Consider the following 17,429-nt stretch of genomic DNA (forward strand, 5'->3'; position numbering starts at 1 on the left):
CGCTTCATTATTACAGCTGTCAAAAACATTACTGATATTAAAACTCTAAAATACACGTGCATGTATTTATCTTGTTTCTGCAACCATGTATGACTCTCTCTTTACAGACATAAGAACATTTAGAAATAGATTTTAGTAATTTGGACTGATCATTATGAAACGTGTAGAGACGTCCTGTCCAGTGGACAGTAGGAGGGACTTCTTTCTCACAGTCCAACATCCACTTTAAACAAATCTGACATGAGGCCTGTACTACAAAGCAGAATAAAAGTTCAGGTTTTCATCTTGGCTTTTAGAACTACAATTGCGGTTTTCTTTGTATACTTGGGTACATCAACATGGTAGCTCACGATGAACACCTAACCTGCTCATGCTCAATACAGCAGATCTACATGCATAAAAACACCACCTAATGAAAGATAAAATATAATTTATTGATCCTAAAAGGAAATTAGTCGTAACAGCAGCATGTTAACATAAAGAACAGAGACAACAGATAAGGTCCCGTGGAGCTCAGTATAATGAGAGGGGAGCTCAAGAATAAGGCTAAATTTCTTATTCCTTATAAGAATATGTCTAAACAACACAATCATTTAATGTAATACACAATTGTATATAGGGTTGCACAGCAGCTTGGTGGTTAGCACTTTCGCCTTGCAGCTTGAAGATCCCCGGTTCGTGTCTCGTGATCTTTCTGCATTGAGTTTGCATGTGGGTTTTCTGTGGGTACTCTGGCTTGTCCTAAAACATGCTGAGGTTAACTGAGGATTCTAAATTATCCATAGGTGTGAATGTGAGTGTGATTGTTTGTCTCTATAAGTAACCCTGAAAGATTGGTGACCTGTCTAGGACATCCCCTGCCTTCACCCTAAGTCAGCTGGGATAGACTCCAGCCCCCTCATGACTCTAATGAGAATTAAACAGTGTATAGATAATGGATGGATGGACAACTGTATATATAGTCAGATCAATCCATGAAGCAGTGAAATTGACAACTAATTTTTTCTGCATTCACACAACTGAAAGTTTTTAGCTGATTTTTCTTCCTGCTTTTTCTGCAGCACACGTGTTGCTTTTAGCCTTTGTTATATTTTTTAATTCCTCATATTGGTTTTGGATTATAATTTGCTTCCAGGCACCCTCCTCATGCCTGCTATGTGTTCAGATCCTGTCCTTCAAGATCTCACGCAGGAACAGAGACAGGAGACGACATGTTTGGTTGTACCTGGACCGTATGGTTCAGAGCCTGGAGCCGACACAGGCCTTCTCAAAGTGCATAAAACACACTGTATGTGTGCTAAGCTAAGCTAATCATCCGCTCACTCCAGCCAGATAAGAAAGTATATTTCCCTATATCCATTGCTGAATCTCAGCAAACTAAAGTGCAAACACACTGTTTCTTTTCCATTGGAGTCAAACTGAACACATAGACAAACAAAGGAATGCAGAAACAAAGACTAACAGTCTTTGTCTTTGTATTCTGCTCCTTTTCTTGCACTATTTCTTGAAAATTTTCCCACTGCCAGATCAATCAAGGTTTCTGTCTGTCTGTCTGTCTGTCTGTCTGTCTGTCTGTCTGTCGTGCAGCACTGTGTGCAAAATGTCACATCTGTCCTTATTATGCTACATTTGAGGCAGTGTCACTGATTAATGCTTTATCGGGGCTGATAAGAGCAGTTCCACATTACTGGTTGACATAATTAGACTTGTTACCTAGTTTCATAACCTGTTCCCTATTTTGTAATCTGTGATGGAGAACTACCCCTTCAGCTGGTTAAAAACATAAAACAAACATTTAATTTGAGAGACTGCAGTGACAACTTTCAGGCTGACATATTAAACTGAATTTCATATATTCATTCACCCCACAAGCCGTTAAAGCAGCATTTCTGTCTTCACAGGACACAAAACCCATTCACTGAGGACTGGTCGAATATGATTAGATAGAAACATAATAAAACATGCATTCACTTTGCTTCACATCTTGAGAAATTCATCCAGACCTGGTTTGAACAAGAGGTTTGTTTCACTTCAACTACAGCTGAGAAAACAGAGCGAACTGGAGAGTCTCTATGTTGCTGTCATGCTGTCCAAACAACAACAAGCTATCATGTTGTAAAAATATGCATTGGAAAAGAAAAGAACGATGAAGAAGCATGCAGTAAACCTTTGCTCTGCTCCTCTATCCATACATGAAACCTTTCACGTGTTTATGATACTGAAGTGCTAATGTGAGCGAAAACAGGACTGTAAATGTGACACAGGATGATTTTCTCATCGTTTGGGCTGGACAGTACATCACAATTTATTTTTAATCATAATCATTGTAACCATCATGTGGGGATTTTCTTTTTGAATTGTGACACATGCATGATGTACAGTTCGTTCTAAACTGAAACCACAAAGCAATAAGACAGTCAGGTTTCCCTTGAATGGTTTCAGAATCATTTGAGAGCTGCTTTAGGACAGAAACAGTCCAATGCAGTGGACATCAGCTACACAGACCACCTGAAATGTGGATTTTTGACATTTAGGAACAAACTAAGATGAAACAAGATGGGAACAAGTGGACATCAGGAGAAAAGGAATTTACAGTTCAGTAACGTTTACAGCCACAACAGCTCCGATGATTCAGAGCAGGGAAGGAGTTAAAGAAGGACGTGTACAGTCTGAGAGCTGTAAATGAATGAATTACATGAAATTAGAGGCCTGCTGATAAGAGATCAGCTGTATAATACTCAGTAAAAACTCAGCCTTGTAGTGTGAGTGACTGTTGGACTTTGTTCTCAGCTCTTTCCAGTGTATGAGTTTATCAGAGACATGAGCATTTTCAGCAGTCTCCTCTGACTTCACCCTAGAGCTGTCCTGCTGTGGGAAATAACAAACACTATTTAATAGGACAACTCTCATTTACTTTATTTTTAGTAAAGGTTGAGAATCTGTGAAGTTTTTTTGTTTTTTTTGCTGTTCTTTTGAAAAGGCAACCATGATCAGCCGCAACTTTAAGAACGTGTTGGTGGTCTCCATCGGGTTTCTGTCTCTGTTCACAGCATATGGAGGCCTGCAGAGTTTACAGGTAAGTGGGAGAATTGTATTCATTTATTTATTTATTGTTTAATGATAAAGACCCACAGACCTTTTATGAAATGTACCTGCAAAATAACAAATAATGTCATGCTAAAGTTCCCATCTCAATATAATCTCATTACAATAACATTTAATTGCTGATTTAAATGCAATATGTTAAAAAGGTAGGAGCAAATATCCAGGAGTTTTAAGTAATTTAAACATGCAAAGTTACCCAATAAGAGATTTCTTATTTTTAAAATCACTCATGACAAGACAAAAGACCTAAAAATGTGCCTCATCTGATCATTACAGGTAACCAGGATTGGGTTACATTTTAGTTGTCAGACTTGCGTTGCAATTTCATTATAATGCATTTATTTCAAATATAGAATTTTGATTATTTGTTAACAAAGGACAACAAGCACATGTAAAGGTAATATTACAGAAACAAAATGTTAAATGACAGTAATATTTTCAGGTCTCCATTAAAAACGTATTCATATACGAATATCTCCCAACCCTAACGTCGTTTGGAAATGTGATCCACCTGACATAATTTGGCCATGATGATCATGACAGGTCATGGTCTCAAGGCTCTTCGACCTTCTGTTCCCGAGATACAATTTTTTTCTTATTAATGTTTTCATCCACTTCCTGACATCGTACAGATTAGTGGGTGGACTCATAGGAAAGGCCGTGTGGACAATTAGGGGGGAGGTCCAGGTTTCATTCTTCTGCTGTGTTCACAAAAGACGTTTTTTAAAAAGTCCATCATCGTGGTTATTATCCCTGTTCCTAACCCTAACCCTGAGGTGGGAAGGCTCATTCCTCCAACCCTAACCCTACACTCCCTCACTTAACTCAAACCCAAAATCCCCTCCATGACACTTAAAGATCAGTTAAATAAAAGATATCTTTACATTTCTTTTGATGCACAATAATGTACAGGGCTGTTGAAGAACTATTTTTATGTGAAAAGACCCACAGATTTACTCCATTAGTCCATAATATGATTTACATATTTGTTTTTCAGTTTTAGAACTCTGCTTTGTTGCATTAATTCTTTTGATTCATAATTTAATCTTTTAAATAATTTATGCCATTGTGAAATTCTTGTTTTTGGTAGTTTATGAAGATGAAGAGTTTTCGTAAAATGTTTATTATTAAATCACTGAATTGAAGTAAATATTTAAAATTAAATTTAAGTGTAATCCTCTGTGTTACTTCTGTTTTCTTGAACTGTAATGACCATGAACTCTAATTAGAGCACATGATGATGAAATCCATTTGATTTGGTATTGCAACTTACAGAAGACAGAGAAAAAACGGCAGGTTCCTACACTTCTCTTAATGTAACAATTCTTTCGTTGCAAACTGAAGATAAACCTGATAATAGACATTAAATTTGTTTGTGTTCTAATGAACTCGTGGTTCTCGTCTCTGTGCAGAGCAGTCTGAATTCAGAGCAGGGGATGGGCGTGGCGTCTCTGAGCGTCATCTACGCCTCCATCATCGTCTCCTCCATGTTCCTGCCTCCCATCATGATCAAAAATCTGGGCTGTAAATGGACCATTGTTGTTGGCATGGGCTGCTACGTGTCCTACTCGTTTGGAAACCTCTACCCAGGATGGTAATCAATCAAGAAATCCAATAATCAGGCTTGAGGTGGTTTTACTGTTGTTAGACATTTTTGATATTTTCAGTCCTGTTTGTGGGCGACGCGATAAGACTGTCTTTGATAACAGAATCAAATTACACAAATTGGATCCACGACCTTAAGACAAATAAAAATTTAAAATGTCTGTATTTTACTTCTAAAAATGTACTTAGATATCTAATATGAAGGATAAGTTACCACGAATCTGCAGGATGAGGCACTTTAAACTGATTTTTCATGTTGATGTTCCAAAAATACTTATGTCCTCTTGAGCAGGCTTTAATGCAGCGACTCAAACAGTTGAAATACATGTTATTTTTTTTGTGCGTTGTTTGTGCCTCAATGTTTTGCCATTTCTGCATCAACCAGAAGACTAAAAACTTTGCTCCAGTGCAACACGGTTACATGATGGCAGTTTGAAGCACCCTCAAACAACTAGCTGTCATTATTTCTTTGCTGGAACTGGTAGGGCTACTCTCTGCCTATATTCAGAGATCCAGGGTTTTAGAACACAACTAACCAGTCACAGCAGTCTGTGGTTTTCAGACGGAGGGCCTTAAAGAGACAGGGGCTAAAATGGCTGAGAACACAAGCTGCAATAATTCACAGTATAAGAAAAATAATTTGCTTTCTTTAGTATTAAAGCATGTAAACACATTCTGGTAGACTCCAACAATAAAATTATACAACTGATACAACATTAGTCCACCACGTTCCTTGGCGGAGTCAAAATAAAAAAATCAGGGGATTATCTAAGTTAAAATACTCATACTAGTGAAAATAAAAATATCGACACTAAACTTCATCGCACTCTTTTGAACATTAATTGAGATATTTCACTATATTAGTTTCACAGCTAACACGGCTAAATCCTGAATGATACTGGCTCAGGAGTGATGACAAACATTTCTATATTTACTCTTTTAAAAGCGTTCCAAAGAAGCACCACAGCAGTAAAAGTAAAACCAGGTGCTAAGATGATGAATTTTGTCTTGCTCTCTCGCTCAGGTACACCCTCATTCCTACATCAGTGATCCTGGGTTTGGGAGGCTCTCCTCTGTGGTCGGCTAAATGCACCTACCTCACCATCTGTGGGAACGTTCAGGCCGCCAAGGACGGCAAAAAGGGTTCTGATGTGATCAACCAATACTTCGGCATCTTCTTTTTCATCTTTCAGTCCTCTGCTGTGTGGGGAAACCTCATGTCATCGCTCATCTTTGGACAGGACAACCAAATAGGTAGGCAGAGCACTGTATTGTGTTGAGGATGTGTTAGGAGCTGGGTGTGTTAACACACTGAAAGTTATCTGATAAGAATGTAGTCAGATTATGATTTAATTGAACCAGAACTGGCTTAATTTGCTCTCTCAGGAGGGACACTACTTGTTTACACTGCAGTCTTGTCCAATCAATACTGCATTAGTGCAACATAAGAACAACAACACAGAGTCAATTAACTTGTTCAGCTCATAATTATACTGATGGGAAGAGTTCTTCTCGGGAAAATCTTTTTTTGTTTTACCTTGTTAACATGTCCATATTATGTAGAGAGATATCAGTAGCAAATCTGCACTCTGTGGCTGAGCATTTCTGCCTTGAAACTGTAGCGTTCTGATGATGAATCGTAAAAACACAGATTCAGACTTCCAGGATTTCGTACGTAACAAACCTTAAGGACCAATCATCTCAGCCTGCAGGGTGGGACTTTCTGCATCACAATTCTTCTTCAGAATCAGCTTCCTGAGTAGAGCTGTGAATGAGCTGGTGTGCTCTAACTGCAGTGGTGGGGTTACTTCTAAATCTGCCATTTTGACACACAGAGATGAGTTTTAGGGATTTTTGTATAATTACCATAGATATGCAATGTCAATCAATGAATAGGACTGTGACTGACAATTATCTTCATTGTCAGTCAATGTGTTTATTATTTTCTAGATGATTCGATTAGCTGTTTGGACTATATATTGCCACAAAGGGGTGAAAAATGTTGATCAGTGTTTTCTCAAAACCCAGGATGATATTTTGTTTTGTTCACAATCCAAATATATTCAATTTAACATCATATAAACCAGAAAATAAGAAAATGTTCACATTTAAGAGAATAATCGGCAAGTGTTTCCATAAGTGAACCACGTTGTGGTCATTTTAAAAGTATAAGTGACAATATTTGCTGATTCAGACTGTTTTAGTTTTTGCACCTTTTAGTGGAAATGGTAGCTGAAATGGATTTTTTTTTTTGGAGGTTGAACAAAGCAAATCATCTGAACACGTTGCCTTAGATTAATCAATAACAAAAACAATCCTTCACTACAGCCCTGATTTATTGCCCTCAGGCGTTGTTTATCACTCGTATAATCTAATTTGATTATGCCTTTATATAAGTCATATCGCTACATAATCACTTCACCCAGGAAAACTGCCTCTTCCTGGACGACAGCGTTATCTTCACTGGTGGCCTGCTACTTTAGGGAATGAGTGATAAACTCTATTGTATATCATTATTTTAAGAGTAATCTCAGCTGAGAGTTCAGTATGAGGCTGGTGAGACTTGTTGCTTTCTGTTAATTGTAAAACAAATATTTAGAACTAAATTAACATACTTTCATCTAATTAACATATCAAAATTAAATAATCAACTGTACAAAAAACACAAAATAAAGGAACAAATTTGTTGTATTGATACTTACACCAATCAGGCATAACTTTATGACCGCCTGTCTAATATTGTGTTGGTCTCCGTTATGCTGCTAAAACTCTTCTGGCCCAGTAGGGCATGGACACTGGACCTCTGGGGATGTCCATATCCTTATATATATCCTTGTAAGGCCGAGGGGCAACATGGAGTCAACACTTTGGGTCTTGGGTATTGTTCCTATTTTGCCAACATTTGACTTCAGGCTCATCTGGCACATCTTTGCCTCCTCATCATCAGAAGCTCTCTGTTTTTACGTTACAGACCATTAAAAATACAGTTATGGCTCTCATGCATTTCATGACTGGAGCCTGGGGGTCTTACCAAGATGGCTGCTGAGTGGGGAGACTTTCTCACAAGGACTGTCAAAAGAGCCATCAGACTCACATGGTGTAGACTCTCTGCCAAGGGTGAAAGCACTTTATACATAGTATGGATGACAAAAAGTGACGAGGTCCACATGTCACGTTGTCATCACAGAGTCTTTGCATGATGTATGTCGATTATTTGTGTGTTTTTCTGCTGCTTTCGTCATGAATCTGCCCTCAGTCTTAGTTGACATCGTCTGTCCTGCGTTTAGCTGACAGTGCCACAGAAATTCATCCTTGACAAAGGTCTAAGTGCAGGCGTGCTTTCAACCATTTTATGGGTTCAGTTCAGGGAGAATAAGGTGGGAGTGTGATCAGAGTGGGAAGAAGATGCTGCCAAGTGTGCAGTAAATTATTTTATGGTGCTGATGTTCTCTGGCTTATCAGTTTATTCAGTGACAGGCACTTGTTGAGATGTTTTGTCCTTGGAACTTGTCACAGTCAGGCAATTTTTTTTTCATCCGAGTTCAGGAAACACTGTTTCCAAGTCAAAATCCACTTTTAAAAAAAATAAATGCAACAAATCAGTTAATTAATTGTCATTTTTATTAAAACATCTTTAAAAATCAAAGTATTCAGAAATAGGGACAACAAATAACAAGCTTTTGAATTCACAAACATTGTAATTTATTATTAATATTATTTTCTTTTTGAAAGTCACCATTTAAAGTAAAGTAAATCGATTTCACGTTTGACAACATTACTTGTATACAATATTTTACAGCTAAAATACGGGCCAATATCATTTCAAAAAGAATAAAATACACAGCAAAAATATTGTTGTATGCTGCATTATTAGCAATTCACTATTACTGCTGATTTTCAGTATGACTTGTTGTAAAGGTTTGAATTTAGTTCAAGACTTTTTTATGTAAAGTATGTACATGTATGCAAGTATGTATGCAGTACGCCTCGTCCCTTATTTTCTTGATGACGAGTTGCATTATTCTAATAAATTGCTTTTCTTCTTTTTCCCCTGACAGCTAACATCCCAGAGGAGCAGCTGCTGTCATGTGGAGCAGCTGACTGTGGCCTTAACATCTCTGGCAACAGCACCACCATCAAGCCTGAACAGAAACTCGTGTGGACGCTCGTCGGATGCTACATTGGTAGAGTTTACTGTGATTTTACAGACAATTTTCAAGCTGAAAGAGTAGCTTTGCAAAAGGACAAGATGCCAGGAAGTAATCTGTTAATGTGTGAAAAAAATCTCATGAAAACTAGTTGCACATTCTCGCACTTTGTCCCCAATAGTATACAATACTTTTGTACCTACAGCCCGGTTCAGACATGGGATATGGAAAGTTGGTGTTTCACAGTGACGGCATCGTGTCATTCGGATATACACTACCGTTCAAAAGTTTGGACTCACCCAGACAGTTTCATGTTTTCCATGAAAGCTCACACTTATTTTCATGTGCTAACATAACTGCACAAGGGTTTACTAATCATCAATGAGCCTCTCAACACCATTAGCTAACACAATGTAGCATTAGAACACAGGAGTGATGGTTGATGGAAATGTTCCTCTGTACCTCTATGTAGATATTCCATTAAATCAGATGTTTCCAGCTAGAATATTCATTTACCACATTAACAATGTCTAGACTGTATTTCTGATTTTGATTTCAGAAAACAAGGACATTTTTAAGTGACCCCAAACTTTTGACTGATAGTGTAGGACACATTCATATTAATGTTCCATAGAGCTACATTCAGACAAACTCATTACATTGAGTTAGAGAGAGACACAGTGCAATATTTGTTTTACAGTTGAGATTGGTCAGAACATCAATGGGTGCATCATTCATACATTTTTTTCCCCCGAAACACTGGAAATTCTGCCCAGCAAAAAAGCATCAATCCATTATCTGTACACCACTAAATCTTCATTAGGGTCATGGGGGGACAGGAGCAGGTCACCAGTCTATCACAGGGCTACACATAGAGACAATCACTCATATTCACACCTCTGGACTCTTCGACATGTCTTTGGACTGTGGGAGTAAGCCAGAGAACCCGGAGAAAACCCATGCCTGCACAGGGAGAACATGCAAACTCCATGCAGAAGGATCCCAGACTGGACCCACCACTGAACCACTAAGCAGCCCAGTAGAAAACAGCAAAATAAAAATATCTCAACAGCCATGAGGGAGCTCAGGACTCAACCCGAAAACAGTTGCCGTGGAACAAATGATTTAAATGCTGCTGATAAACTGTCACATGGTGTGACAGCTCAGATATCTGAGGTGAAGAAAAGTACACATTGTCAGTCACCATTAAATGCTAATGGATTCTGTATATATTTGACCAATTAACTGATTAGTTGTTGATATTAAATTACTTACCAACAATTTTTGTAATCCATCAATTGCTTTGAATAATATTCTTGAGAAAAAAAAGTCAAAATTCATTGACTCCACCTTCTTGTGGTATCTGTCTTTCTGTGACAAACTGAACTTTTGGGTTGTGAACATAAGATTTTTAAGGGACATCATCTTTAGCTTTGGGAAACACTGATCAATATTTTCACCATTTTCTGACATTTTAAATACATAGCAACAATGAATTAATTCAGAATATAATGAACAGCTTAATCCAAAACGAAAGTTATAACTACTTGTAACTCTTGTCTCCATGTAAAAGGTAAGTCACTGCTGTTGTGCCTTGCATAAATGCAGGAGGCCCATCCTCTTTTGAGACCTTCATGTTCATGTTCATCATCCTGCTGCTGTTTAATGTTGTCAGTATTTAATAAACTCAGAGGACAGACTCCTACCAACACCAGGACGCAACAAACTAAGCTTCAGCTCATGTAAACATTTTGTCAAAACCTGGATTTGATTTATTATCAGTAAGTCTCATAAATCTGGCCTGTTCTGTCCTCTTCACAAATATGTTTTTTGCGCTCTTTGTGGACTTTTTAGGTACAATATATGCTCTGAAATTAATGGACAAAATCAACTAAAAGGTGTTAATATGTGGAAACAGCCATCTCTGCATCACTTTATAGAACTCAGACTAGGTTGCTTGTACATTCGTATCTTTTAATGTCATGAGATGCAGTTTACACTTGAGTTGTGTTGAACGTGATGCAGAAATATTCACTGTCACAACTTCAACAAAAAAGTGAGCACGATCCTCGCTGAGACGTGAAGCCGATACCTTCACATGCTGTCAGATTAACAGATAGGAGTGCATGTCTGAAAGAGGCTTATCTGTGCCATGTTGCAGGTGTGGGTGTGCTGGCCATGATCATCATAGCCGTGTTTCTGGACAATGTTGACCGGGATCAGGCCAACCAGTTTCGTGGGAACAGAGAGCCGTTCTGTCACACATTTCTGGCCACATTCAGGCTCCTGAAGGACTGGAGGTTGTTGACACTCATCCCTCTCACCATGTACAGTGGCTTTGAGCAGAGCTTCCTTTCTGGGGAGTACACTAAGGTGAGGAGATCTCCAAAAAAAATTTCAGAGACCATGTTGTCCATATTTTAGTGACAGTAAATCAGATAAAACATACACAGTAGGAATATAATGCATTTCGACACATTTTATTTCTTCAGCTGACCACTAGAGGGCAGAGAAAGTCTTTAACAAACTGACAAACATGAACCCCTGTCCTACTGACAAGTTGTTCTGACTATGATTAGCAAGCATTGACACAAAGCAAAATATTTTTGTTTTGAGATCAAGTCAGTCAGAATTCAATATATTCTCTCCTTTAGCTGAGAAAAATACCTGAATCTTTTGGTGTCACATGATCTTCTTCAATTTCAGTTTCAATAACTGTTTAACAATGAGTTGTTGTGTTTCTTTACAGAACTATGTGACTTGTGCTTTGGGAATCCATTATGTTGGATTTGTGATGATGTGTTTCGGAGCATCCAACTCCATTTGTTCTTTTCTCTTTGGGAGACTTGCTCAATACACTGGGAGAGCTACACTCTTCTGTCTTGGTAAAAATCTCTTTCAGAGTTATTCAAACGCTGTATGAATGATCACTTTTAAAGAAGAAGCAGTGTCCTGATTGATCATTATTTTACTATTTGTTTTACAGCTGCAGTTGCCAACCTTTCCTGTGTAATCGCTCTCTTGTTTTGGAGACCTCACCCTGACGAGCTGCCAGTCTTTTTTGTGTTTCCTGCTCTGTGGGGTATGGCAGACGCTATCTGGCAAACTCAGACCAATGGTAAGAAAATCCAGTCAGGTCCATGTATTCTGATAGATGGAGCAGGTACAATAAAAACAAGGGATTCCTTTGATACTCTTTGTCCTAAAAGTAACAAGAAAAGCACTCAGAGAGCGCAGTACTCCGCCAAGGCTGCTCATTCCTCCATATTGCATTGTCAGAAATGCAGCATTTTTTTTATTAATTATTGATGATCAGTCCGTTTTTGAGTAATGTTGCCAACAGACAGACAGACAGACAGACAGACAGACAGACAGACGCCAATCGTCACATAACTCCTCGGCAGAGTAACAAACACAACAGTGGAGATGATATAATGTATCCTGATAATATTAATAAGATTGCAATGAAATGTATGAAAATTCAATGTAGCGCTGAGCGATTCATCAATTTTAAATCAAAATCACTCCTTGAAACTATGCAATTACAAAATTGATAATCAAATGTTATTAAAAACTTACAGATAAAAACTTTAAATGGCCATTCATATATTTTCTGGTTTCTTTCCTCTTCTATGACAGTAAACTGAATATTTTGGGGTTGTTGACAAAACAAACTTGAGGATGTCCTCTTGACTTTGGAGAACACAATTTTTTCACCAATTTCTGACACTTTACAGAAAAAATAACTAATCAACTAACCTCAAAGATAAACAATCATTACTTGTATTTGCAATTCTGAGTGCCTGGAGAATAAAACCGTCACATCAGCAAATCTAAAACTGAAATTTACACGTGTACTCCATACTTCCTTGAAGATAAACCATTTTAATTCCGCGTGCCATAATCTTTAGAGGAAGGAAAATCATTAAATCCACACTGTTGCTTTGTCTCTTCATTATTGTGATTGTAAAATAGTTTAATGATCACACATGATACAAATGTTTATGAGTGTTGGACCTCATTAATCTAAGTTATGTTGACGTCTTGCAGCTCTTTATGGCGTCCTCTTCCCGCGGGACAAAGAGGCTGCATTTGCCAACTACCGGATGTGGGAGTCGCTTGGTTTCGTGATCGCCTTCGCCTACAGCACCTTCCTGTGTCTGGAATACAAACTGTACATCCTGCTGGCTGTTCTAGTGCTGACGGTCGTCACTTACCCCATAGTGGAGTACTACGAACACAAGCATCCCACAAAGCCCATTGAACAGACGACCTACCAGAGTCAGAAAGAAACCACTAAAAAAGATGAGAACACGATCGTTTGTCAGACACAAATGTAAAGACTTTTTGTAGTTGTTTTGTTTTTAAATATCAGTCTGGTCTTCAAACTGCTAATCAGGTGTCTGGTGCCGATTGTTCAAATGACATAAATGTCATAATAAATAAATACATGATGAGAATGAAGGACAGATTTTAAAGAGAGAAAGAAGAAGAGAGAGAAGAAGCCTGGTGACTTCTGTCAAACTTTACTTGACACAGACTTTATCTTTTACTCGTACTGCCTGCAGAAAGCTGAGGCTAGCCTTGTAGCGCTTAAATATTTTGTTATGTGAGCCCTGTTGATGTTGTAGATCATGTGCTGGGACAACTGGGACTTCACAGTCTAAGTAAATGTTGTTGCAAAACAATCTTGTTCACTCCATTGTATTGCTACTTTTAATATCAGTAAGGACTGTTGTATCTGGATGCGACCAATTTTTAAGACAACAGATTTTCTCTGATTATGAAACAGCATTGTTTCCATTTTTCTTTTTCTATTTCAAATGTTACTCTACTGTACACCATGTATATAACTGAAATCACGTTAGTCTTCACAGTTGAAAACTTCAGAATGAATGAATACTTCAAGCACTCTGTCAAAGGCGTCTTGTTCAGCTTTTACACATTAGTTTAACACGTTGGTGACTCATGAGATGACAATGACAACAACCATAGCAGGAACAAGAAAGGTTTTTGGATTTTTTTGATTGGATTTTTTAAAGTTTATTTTAAACATTTCAACATGAAAAGAAAACAACAAAATATAATGAATAACTTCCTCAAAAAACAGTGGGAAGAAGTTGAAGATGATCTAATCCCACCCCTTCTTCTTACACAAATGATCGTAACTTGCTGGAAACCAGGATTTGCATCGAAGCAGTAACCAGAGAAGATCCCCAGTTCAAATCCTGGGGTGGGCCTGGAATCTTTGTGCATGGAGTATGCATGTTCTCCCTGTGCATGTGTGGGCTTTCTCCGGGCACCCCGGCTTCCTCTCACAGTCCAAAAATATGCTGAGGTTAATTGATAACTCTAAATTGCCCGTAGGTGTGAATGTGAGTGTGATTGTTTGTCTGTATATGTAGCCCTGTGACAGACTGGCGACCTGTCCTGGGTGTCCCCTGCCTTCACCCAAGTCAGCTGGCTCCAGCACCCCCCATGACCCTAGTGAGGATAAAGCGGTATATAGAGAATGGATGGATGGATGGTTAAATTAACACTTTAAATAGGCCAGCAGATGCAGGGGTGTATCTTGGGAGATTAGGCTCCTTATAAAGTCCCATAACAGAATAACACCCAGAGTAAAAGGCGAGTTAACAATAATTAGGATGCTATAGTTGGGTGTAAAAAAAAATAAAAAATTCTGTGTTAATTTACGGAAAGTTTTGTTGCGTCTCCTTTGGGTCTCCACTTTATATTCCAGCCAAGTGTTTTTTTTTAATAATATTTAGTGGTTGTTTAAAAAAAATCCCTGCAGAACACAAAAAATAATAAAAAGCACAGCTAATTTGTTGTTTCTGCCCTGTATTTGAAAGAACATATTTATTAATTTTAAATTTGTATAATTTTGTATAACAGCTGCTGATGTCAGTATTTTGACCATTTTCTTTAAGATTTGTCTTGGACTATGTTTTTAAAAAAAATATTATTATTGTTATTATACAGTACATCATGTTGATGTACCAACAGATCAGTTCTGCTGCATAGCAACCATAGACTGTATAATAAAGGTGGACATAGCAGCGCCAGGCTCCAAAAATGAAGCCTACCCGGAAATGTCAAAAACTTGCAATATCACACCATTTGCCAGGTGCTGGCTCCAAAAACCTCTGGCTCCATAGACTCCAATCCCACAAGGGAAAAACTAAAATTTGATGGACTGCTTTTCTATGGCTCAGTTTTTTTTCGTTAGCTGTTATGGTCAAAAGAAGAGATCAGGTGGCCGATCTTAAAATAAATCAATATTGAATTTTTTTATACAGCATTAAAGTTTTGCGAAGCCAGGGGGCGAGGTTACTTGACTGACAGTCTGACATATTTTTTACATTAGCAATGACCACATTCTAAAACATGCAGCCATGCATGTGGTACAGATTGTAGCTCCGAGAGTCACAACATGGACTGTTGCTCTATCAACTGAGCTCGATGTAGATATATGAGTATAGATATGTGAGGACAGAAGTCAGAGACTATGATGAGGATCTGAATAGAAGTTGAAAAAGTTCCAGTGGAGGATCAAAGGAGCTGTAGACACCTGCAGTATCACTGCATCTGTCCAGGACCAGATTCTTTATAAATGGACTCTGGCTCCATCTGCTGCTCAAATAAATGCCCTGAGAAAAAGTTGAATAACAGCTCATGTTTGATCAGGTTCAATTTACCTTCCGATCAGGTTATTTACAATTAGGAGAGGAATTCCAGTTAGTCTAAATGTCTGCATTTATTGATCATTATTTGCTACATGAACTGAACCATCATTAAAGGATCAAGCCAGTGTAATTTCCTGCACACTGTGTTTCTTTGTAACTTAATCTAAAACAGAGCATTTCTATAGATTGTCAGATATTTGTATAATCAAGAAATTTATAAACACAAATCTGATCAGAATTTTTATTTCAGCTTCTACTGAAGTGCTAACAACAGGAAATGTGTTCAGTATATTCATGTGTGTGCATTAATATGATTAGACAGAATGTGCACTGAGCAGCACAAACATTTGTCAGCAGTTTGAGCAGGAGAAGGTGAGCTTCACAGTAGAAACTAGAAAAGCACTTGGAGAGCGCATACCTCCGCCATCCCGTTTGTCTGTCTGTCCATCTGTGTGTCCGTGTGTGTGTGTCTGTCTGTCTGTCTGTTAACAGCATAACTTAAAAAGTCATGGACGGATTTTCACCAAATTTTTACAGGATATCCGGAAGAGCACGAGTAAGAATCGATTAGATTTTGGAGGTGATCCGAATCACCGTCTGGATCCAGGAATTTTTTGAAGGTCGAAGGACAATTGAGAGATGGCCACCTGGCGGCCGCCGGCAGCCGCCAGGTGGCCATTTCTCAATTGTCCTTCGACAATTGAGCTGAAGACTGCTGTTCACAAACGCTCTCCGTCCAACCTCACTGAGCTCGAGCTGTTTTGCAAGGAAGAATGGGCAAGAATTTCAGTCTCTCGATGTGCAAAACTGATAGAGACATACCCCAAGCGACTTGCAGCTGTAATTGCAGCAAAAGGTGGCGCTACAAAGTATTAATGCAAGGGGGCCGAATAATATTGCACGCCCCACTTTTCAGTTTTTTATTTGTTAAAAAAGTATAAAATATCCAATAAATTTCGTTCCACTTCACGATTGTGTCCCACTTGTTGTTGATTCTTGACAAAAAATTAAAATTTTATATCTTTATGTTTGAAGCCTGAAATGTGGCGAAAGGTTGAAAAGTTCAAGGGGGCCGAATACTTTCGCAAGGCACTGTATATCCAAAATAGTGATCAAGGGCCATAACTCTGTTAAATATTATCGCACAGGTCTCATTTTCGAACTTGATCAAGGTGTCCATGGTGTGAAGCTACACACTAAATTTCGTAATCCTAGCTGTAATAAAAACATTTAGAAATAGATTTTAATAATTTGGACTGATCATTATGAAACGTGTAGAGACGTCCTGTCCAGTGGACAGTAGGAGGGACATCTTACTTACAGTCCAACATCCACTTTAAACAAATCTGACATGAGGCCTGTACTACAAAGCAGAATAAAAGTTCAGGTTTTCATCTGGGCTTTCAGGACTACAATTGTGGTTTTCTTTGTATACTTGGGTACATCAACATGGTAGCTCACGATGAACACCTAACCTGCTCATGCTCAATATAGCAGATCTACATGCATAAAAACACCACCTAATGAAAGATAAGATATACTTTATACCTGGGATCTTTCTACATGGAGTTTGCATGTTCTCCCTGTGCATGCGTGGGTTTTCTCCAGGGACTCCGACTTCCTCCCACAGTCCAAAAATATGCTGAGGTTAATTGATTATTCTAAATTGCCCCTAGGTGTGAATGTGAGTGTGATTGTTTGTCTCTATATGTAGCCCTGCGACAGACTGGCGACCTGTCCAGGGTGTCCCCTGCCTTCGCCCGAGTCAGCTGGGATAGACTCCAGCCCCCTCATGACTCTTATCAGAATTAAACAGTGTATAGATAATGGATGGATGGACAACTGTATATATAGTCAGATCAATCCATGAAGCAGTGAAATT

General features: G+C 38.4%; 2 protein-coding genes across 3 annotated transcripts in view; both read left to right on the forward strand.

The window, feature by feature from the left end:
* Positions 1-2,399: 2,399 nt before the first annotated feature.
* LOC110945855 (protein unc-93 homolog A-like) overlaps positions 2,400-17,429 on the forward strand; it is a 31,529-nt gene continuing 16,499 nt past the window's right edge. The window contains exon 1 of the mRNA XM_051960779.1: positions 2,400-2,421. The gene's annotated coding sequence lies outside the window, so the exon portion shown is untranslated. The remainder of the gene's footprint in view (positions 2,422-17,429) is intronic.
* Positions 2,790-14,554, forward strand: LOC110953031 (protein unc-93 homolog A). 2 transcript variants are annotated; one of them, XM_051960787.1, is made up of 8 exons: positions 2,790-3,076; positions 4,523-4,699; positions 5,735-5,964; positions 8,769-8,894; positions 11,020-11,231; positions 11,608-11,743; positions 11,845-11,976; positions 12,909-14,554. In XM_051960787.1, the coding sequence occupies exons 1-8, from the start codon at positions 3,054-3,056 to the stop codon at positions 13,196-13,198; spliced, it is 1,326 nt and encodes a 441-aa protein (XP_051816747.1). In that variant the 5' UTR covers positions 2,790-3,053; the 3' UTR covers positions 13,199-14,554. The 2 variants fall into 2 exon arrangements, with proteins under 2 accessions (XP_051816747.1, XP_051816746.1); XM_051960786.1 differs by having other exon boundaries at positions 2,802-3,076; positions 4,518-4,699.

This window comes from Acanthochromis polyacanthus, chromosome 16 (genome assembly GCF_021347895.1).
Source record: "Acanthochromis polyacanthus isolate Apoly-LR-REF ecotype Palm Island chromosome 16, KAUST_Apoly_ChrSc, whole genome shotgun sequence".
Lineage (NCBI taxonomy): Eukaryota > Metazoa > Chordata > Actinopteri > Pomacentridae > Acanthochromis > Acanthochromis polyacanthus.

Bases quoted from the DNA above. Each gene is read 5' to 3' on its own strand.
- LOC110953031 (XM_051960786.1), top strand. From the start codon at position 2,987: ATGATCAGCCGCAACTTTAAGAACGTGTTGGTGGTCTCCATCGGGTTT. The intron at 8,895-11,019 runs GTAGAGTTTACT...GCCATGTTGCAG, and splicing joins GCTCGTCGGATGCTACATTG to GTGTGGGTGTGCTGGCCATG. The intron at 11,744-11,844 runs GTAAAAATCTCT...TTTGTTTTACAG, and splicing joins AGCTACACTCTTCTGTCTTG to CTGCAGTTGCCAACCTTTCC.